The 7,845-nt window shown below is 41.3% G+C and overlaps 1 protein-coding gene and 1 long non-coding RNA gene across 2 annotated transcripts; both read left to right on the forward strand.

The window, feature by feature from the left end:
- The first annotated feature begins 1,002 nt into the window (after nt 1–1,002).
- LOC131011841 (uncharacterized) lies at nt 1,003–2,803 on the forward strand. The gene is made up of 2 exons (XR_009097124.1): nt 1,003–1,923; nt 2,540–2,803. It is a non-coding gene; the product is annotated as an uncharacterized LOC131011841 (long non-coding RNA).
- A 2,312-nt stretch (nt 2,804–5,115) lies between these two features.
- Nucleotides 5,116–6,388, forward strand: LOC131009641 (uncharacterized). Its single transcript, XM_057937053.1, has 2 exons — nt 5,116–6,279; nt 6,362–6,388. Exons 1-2 carry the CDS (start codon nt 5,116–5,118, stop codon nt 6,386–6,388), a joined length of 1,191 nt encoding a protein of 396 aa, XP_057793036.1.
- Nucleotides 6,389–7,845: the final 1,457 nt, after the last annotated feature.

Consider the following 7,845-nt stretch of genomic DNA (forward strand, 5'->3'; position numbering starts at 1 on the left):
AGAAACCTATCTTCGCCCTATATTTTTATTAAAATGTCTATGTGATATAAATATTTTACTTGGTAGAATATTCACATATGATTTATTGATGCATTGTTATTATGATATTAGATATATCATAATAGAGATAATTTTTCCTCACATGAATAAATATATTTTCATGAGATATATTTTTCCCACATACTAAATAAGAGTTATAATTATTCAAGTATATATATATATATAGATATATATATATATATATATACACACCTATCTCTCTTTCTCTCTCACTCTCTCTATCTCTCTCAATCTCTCTCACTCTTTCTCTCTCACTCTCTCACCCTTACGCAGCACTAGCTCCCTCCCCACTCTCCCACATTATTCTTCTCTTTCCCATCAATGGAAATCACATGCACCATTAAAGAGCCCCTAAAAAGCTAATCTAACTAGCCAACTCATTCCTCCACACTTTAAGCTCACAAGCACATGCACACCTCTCTCTCATCTCCCTCCCTCTCTTATTCTTCTTTATTTTCAGCAGCCCTCCTCCTCCTCCTCACTCCACCACACTTCTTTTTCTTGTTCCACCAAATATAGTAAGAACTAAGGTTTCTTAAAGTGTTCATCTTCAAGCTCAAGCTCCAAGCATACTACCCATCATCTTCTACTCCACCTCCATTGATCTTGTTGGTAGCAACCTCAATCCTCCTCTTATGTTATATATATATTTTCTTGTGGTATAAGCATGTATATTGATGCATAATTGAAGCATGATGAGTTATTAGTGTGAAAATGCATGAGAATGGTGATGAAAGTATAGATCTATGATGATATGTGTATATGTTGTTGTTTCAACCATTTTGAGAAGTTTTCTTACGTTCTGGACTGATCAGTCGACGAGGTTTCCCTCGTCTAAAACTCTTCAAACTTTTACAGTGTGTCGATATATGTGTCTTGAGGACGCTGGTAAAATTTCAAGTCATTTGGACTTCTTTTACTACCTTTTTAAAATGCAAAACTTTTACTGCGCATGTCCACCGGAAATTTAGAAAGGCAGTCCCTAGAGTCACACTTTTCAGTAACTTTCAAAAACATTCAGCCTCCCAAAGTTTTATGGTAGAAAGATACATGTATTATACTGATTTACACCAAATTTCAAACCATTTGGCCAACGTTTACTATTTTTCAAAAATCATAGCTTCCAGTCGTGCAAAACTGCCGAATCTGGTAGACTGTGGGAAAACACCCATATCTCGTAAACCACTTGGAGTTTTTCACTCTACTTTTTTTTAAATAAAACTAGACGCAGAAAGGTTTTCAACAGTGTAAGTCTCGAATCTAGGAGATTTCTGAGTCAAAACAGTTTATTCGTTAAAGTTGAGGCAGAGCAGAATGATAAACTGTAGGAGTCTGAAAATTTCTACTTTGTAATTGTTTTGAGGATTTTAAAGTTTTGGTGGATTAATACACCATGTTATGTCATGAAAATACTACTAGAAAATTTTATATTTATTTCCAAGCTTACGTGAATATTTGGGAATTTACTTACAAGGAAAAAGATTTCGAGTTCATAGGATTATTTTTTTTAAGTCATTTGACTATTGTGATAAATCGTGAAAATGTATTATGTGGAAATTGATTATTGCAAAGTATGAATGACTATTTGATGTTTATGAATGCTATTTACCTAGGATTGAGAGTCTTTTAATTGGATAAGATATCTAATTAAATTGAGAGGTCCAATTGGGTAAATAGTAGATAGGTTATAAGATGAGATTAAGCATATGATGAAAGCATAAGTATTGAGATATTAGTTAGATGAAATTCTAACTAGAGTTTATTTTGTCACATGACAATCTAAACCACGTGCGCCACCAAAGGTTCGAGTGACGGCCGGCGTTAGTACGACTCTGAGCATTACGTCATCGACCCCTGAGACAGGTGGGCTTTATTCTAACTCTATTATGGCTAGCTACCATGATAATGAGTTCAAATGCAAATTCTTATGAAAATGAAGCATGTTGAAGCATTATTGATGAATCTTATGAAAATGAAGCATGTTGAAGCATTATTGATGAGTATTATGAAAATTGTCAACTTGCCATATTTATTATTGATGAGAATGAGATATGGTATGTTGCCTCTATGAAAGACATGATTATGATCATGATGCAAGATATCGGCCTTTGACTGATTTATATGACAGTAAAGGTTTTGTGCGCAGAGGTGACCGTGAGCCGTCTCTAGTCGGCCGGTCACGGTGATTTGAAGGAGGCCTCCTTCTCTTCACCTTATATATATATTATATGAGTTCTCATAGTTGGCACATACCGTGAATATATAATGTCTGCAGACTAATGATATTATTATGATGATGCAAATGAGTTTATGACAGAAAAACATGAACAGGTATTTTTAATCTCAGTTAAATCCTGTTGATGCATTGAAAAGGGCAAGATTGACATATATCTCTAAGAGCAACATTTCAATTATTTCCGGCATGAGTCCACTGAGTGCTTTTTGGTACTCAGCCCTGCATGTATTTCTAAATGTGCAGGTCTGGCTTGGCGCGAGGATGGGTGAAAGCTGTTGGAATTGTCAGTTGGCTGTGTCTTTCCTATGTCTCATATTTATCCTTATAAGCTTTGACTCTATAAGAATTTGAACTCCCTGCTATATGTCTTCACACATATAGTAACGCATCTCGCTGCATAACTCTGATGAAACTCTTTATTTAATTTGCTTATGTCTGTAATATCCCTTAAGGGAAATACTTCTCAGACCCTTGCTAAGTTTCAATGGCTTAATCATGTTTACCCAAGCTAGTAATTATTTTGGTCTTGAAATCCTTCTTTAAAATGAGTAAAGTTTGCAATTGCTTCCGCTAAAATAAGATGTATTCCTATTTCTTTCACTATTTCTTTTATTAGTCGTACGATACTTGGTATACGCTATCACTGGCTATATCGGGCTGCGACAGAGTGGTATCAGAGCAGCTCGTCTGCTCTGAGTATAATCTCTTATAGAGTTTTTTTTTTTTTTTTGAGTCTAAGCTAGAGTCTTAGACTAAAAGAGCTATGTCACTGACAAGAGCCAACACCCCATCTCCGCCAGCTTGACGAGGTATGCAAGTTAAAGTTTAAAGTTACTTATGAGCATGAGATATGCAATTGATAAGTTGATGATATTTATAAGTTGAGAAAGAAGCATGATTAGTACATGATGCAATATTATTGATATCTGGTTTTGATTGACTGGATAAGTAAGATGGTGGAAAATTTTTATTGGAATCAATATTGATACCGATACACTACGAGAATCCTAGAGGAACACCGACAAACGAGTATGTTATTGAGTAATAAACGAGTAAGTCATTCTTGACTTAGTAACACGAGTTGTTATTCTAGCATGGCAGACGGATTCGACATAGTACAGGCTTTCTATGACTGTACTTTGGAGCACCACGAGACTATTGGAGAGTTCTTAGCACGCTTCCACCACAGGTGGATTGACGCCGTAGAGCATGGAGTCACGGCCCAGCAGGCCATGCAGATACTACCACATAGGATGCCACCCCACTGGCAGGCTTGGTGTCATTTTATCGCCCCAGACTTCTATAGCCCGTTGGCACCGGGAGGATTTGAGGTGCGATTCCCGGAGTACCTAACCATTCTGTTGAGCCGGTTCGTGATGTATGCGAACCCACCCTACTTTTACCTGACGGAGAGTGACACCCGAGAGGGTGAGGCAGAGAGTCAGCCTCAGGGTCTTCTTGAGACTGAGGATCCTTTTATGGCATTGGGACTAGACCTCCTTATCTTCCAGCCGATTGATGACCCTATTCCTTCACTTCCTCAGGGCACTCTGCCCGAGGAGGAGATTTCTCCTATTGATATCTTGGTTACCCCTATGACCATAGACACCACTGAGGCCATCGATACCATCGAGCAGCTGATGAGCCCCATCCGTGAGACCCTCCCTGTTCCTCCCCTCCCTACGGTTGGAGAGGGCGAGATTGCTATGGCTGATGTTGATCCATTCGCACCAGGACCTTCACGACCCCAGGGGACAGCTAGAGACATGGAGGACGACACAGGATCAGTCCCGGTTGTTGGGACTCTCATCTCACAGCCCTTGGATCTTCCTAACATGGGCCAGGCCTTCGAGACGGACGTCCCTCGAGGAGATCCGATTCGAGAGAGAGCCGCCTTCGACCCTTTTCACCGTGCCGACTCTGACAGTGAGGATGGTGTGCCGTATGTGCCCCGATTGGGTGACGCTCGAGCAGATGTCGGTGATGATGCTACGGAGGATGGGAGTGACGATAGTAGCCGGGGTGATGGTAGAGGTCATGGGTGGATATGGTTTTGATATGATGGTATTTGAATAGAGATGTATATATATATGGTAGCTTTGTTTAGATAGCCCCTAGATTTGGCTAACAATGGATAGTTCCATCCCAGACCAGGGTTTGTACTTATTTTGTTAGGCCCCCATAGTACACGGGTAACGGATAGTATCTGTACCCAGTTGTAGGGCTGCTTGTACATAGAGGCAATATTGATGCAGTAGCTAGGTCTTTAGCAGAGTAGTACTTTGTACTGACCTATAGCAGTTTATAGATCATAGTATACATTTTGTACAAAAGAAGTCCTCGCTGAGGCAATTTTCACGGTATATACATGATGGGCCAAAGTGGCCATTTTTGACTAAATGAGAAATGTGATTACTTGTTTTGATGCATTGTTATGATGTAGTTGTCAATTTGTATACATTGATTGAGAACCGAGTACTTGATGCATTGAGTATACTCTATGTGATAATGTATGTATATACATATATATATATATATATAAGACGCATGGTATGTTGTGAATTACTCAGCCATAAGACTAGAGTAAGATGATCCTTGTCACATAGAGGAACTTATCTTTTGACCCAAACTTGTAGATTGTCATAATGCCTCCACGAAGAGTGAACAGAGATACACCCGAGAATGAGGAAGAACCCAGAGAACCTACGCCGCCGCCTCCACCTCAAGATAGGAGAGTGGAAGAACTTTTCTTAAGACAGAACCCACCGACTTTCGCAGGCACGGGAGACCCTGCTGAAACGGAAGAATGGATTCGTGCTATGGAACGAATCTTTCGATTTTTGAGATGCAACGACGCACAACGTCTTATGTGCGTGTCTTACCAGCTGAAAGGAACCGCCGACTATTGGTGGGAAGCAAAGCAGAAAACTATGACCCCGGAGCAGTTAGATGAACTCACTTGGGAGCTTTTTAAGACTGCTCTATGTGAGAAGTTCATACCCAGAAGCTATAGGAAAAAGAAGGAGATGGAGTTTACCACCTTAAAGCAAGGGAATAAAACTGTAGTGGAGTACGATCGACTATTCTGCGATCTGGCCCGATATGCACCGTATAGAGTGGATACGGATGAGAAGATGTCCGAGTTATTTTGCGCCGGACTGCGACAAGAGATAAGAGTTGTATTGGCAAGTCAAACGGCACTTTCCTACGCCGAGGCCTTGAACAGAGCTCTAGATATGGAGCTAGCAATGCAACCAGAGAAAATAACACACACACCAACGCCTCCATCAGCTCAATATACGCAAGTATCAAACACTCCCTACTCTAACCAAGGACAGAAAGGAAAACGCAAATGGGAAAATCGTGGAAATGAGGGTAAAAAGCCATGGCAAGGTCAGAATGTCCAGGCTCCATTCGTGAAAGGCGATAAATTATTTTATGGTGGACCAGCGACCTCACACCCCGGACACCAAGGGATACCCCCTTGTCCTAAGTGCAACAAGTTACACACAGGAGTGTGCAGAGCTGGAAACCCAAATTGTTTCACTTGTGGGAAACCAGGGCATTACTCGAGCCAGTGCCCCAACCGACAGCAAGGGATGAGTGGAGGAAGACCCAATCAGTTTCCAACCCCACAACTCAGAGCAATGGAGGGAATTCTTCCTCTACCTCAACCACTACAGCAACAACCTTTTCGCCGTCCAAACCAGCCTCATAAGCAGCTACCTGCACCGCAAGCAGGAATACCACCGCAATATCAAAGGATGTATGCTATCAATAAGAAGAATCAGGATAAGAACCAAGGAAACTTAACAGGTATTGGGGAACTGAAAGGTGTACCCATTGTTATTCTCTTTGATACTGGAGCATCACATTCTTTCATCTCATATACTTGTGTGGATACGTTAGAGCTGAATGTAGAACCAGCCCAGCTACACTTAAGGGTAGCCACTCCCTTAGGGAAGATCACCACCGTGACACATGTGTGTCCTAACTTAGAATTCGAATTAGGACCTCTTAAGCTTAAGGCTAAGACGTTGAGACTTCTGCGCATGTGGACCACAGACATCATTTTGGGAATGGACTGGTTAGCAGAACACCATGCGGTGATACAATGCGAGCAGAGACGGATATCATTCCAGCCACCTGGCCTGGAACCTACATGTTTTTATGCCATCAATAGGAAATGGAAGAAGACACCTATCATCTCTGCAGTGCAAGCGAACCAGATACTAAAAGAAAAGGGCGCGACAGCATATTTAGTATACTTGAGCCAAGAAGAGGAAGCACAAATAAAGATTGAAGATGTACCTATAGTGCGGGAGTATCAAGACGTTTTCCCTGATATTCTACCAAGTCTACCCCCGAACCGACAATTGGAATTCACAATCGACTTGGAACCTGGAGCAGCACCAATATCCAAAGCACCATATAGGATGGCACCAGCAGAATTGCAAGAACTGAAGTTGCAACTACAAGAATTGTTGGACATGGGATTCATTCGACCCAGTGTTTCGCCTTGGGGAGCACCGGTCCTGTTTGTCAAAAAGAAAGACGGAAGTTTAAGATTGTGTATCGATTACCGGGAATTAAACAAGGTGACCCTAAAGAACAAGTATCCTTTGCCACGTATAGACGATTTGTTTGATCAACTTCGAGGAGCACGCGCTTTCTCAAAGATAGATTTAAGGACGGGATATCACCAATTGAGAATACGACCTGAGGATATTCCAAAGACAGCATTCCGCACGAGATACGGACACTATGAGTTCATAGTGATGCCTTTTGGATTAACAAATGCCCCCGCCGTATTCATGGATCTCATGAATCGAGTGTTTCACGAATATTTGGATCAATTCGTGTTGGTATTCATAGACGACATCTTGATTTACTCGAAGAATGAGAAGGATCATGAAGAGCACCTTAGAACCGTGCTAGAGAAGCTAAGAGCTGAAAAGCTTTATGCTAAGTATAGCAAATGTGAGTTTTGGCTACGAGAAGTCAATTTCTTAGGCCACGTCATTTCAGCTGCAGGAATCAAAGTGGATCCTGCCAAAGTTCAAGCAGTGCAAGAATGGAGATCACCAACGACACCTCACGAGATTCGTAGCTTCCTAGGATTAGCAGGCTACTACCGTCGTTTTATACAAGATTTCTCCAAAATAGCCAAGCCTATAACTCATCTGCTCAAGAAAGAAGTCAAATTCTTGTGGACAGACGAATGCGAACAAAGCTTTCAAGAATTGAAGAAGAGGTTGACCACCGCCCCAGTACTAGCCGTTCCAGAAGCAAACAAGGAATACACTATCTATACGGACGCATCAAAGAAAGGACTAGGTTGTGTACTGATGCAAGAGGGAAAGGTAATAGCTTATGCCTCGCGACAGCTTAGGCCACACGAAGCAAATTACCCGACACATGACCTAGAGCTAGCAGCAGTAGTGCACGCATTGAAAATTTGGAGACATCACCTTTATGGAGTAAGGTGTGAAATTTACACCGACCATAAGAGTCTCAAATATTTCTTTGAACAGAAGGATCTGAATATG

Source organism: Salvia miltiorrhiza, chromosome 2 (genome assembly GCF_028751815.1).
Source record: "Salvia miltiorrhiza cultivar Shanhuang (shh) chromosome 2, IMPLAD_Smil_shh, whole genome shotgun sequence".
Taxonomy (NCBI): Eukaryota; Viridiplantae; Streptophyta; class Magnoliopsida; order Lamiales; family Lamiaceae; genus Salvia; species Salvia miltiorrhiza.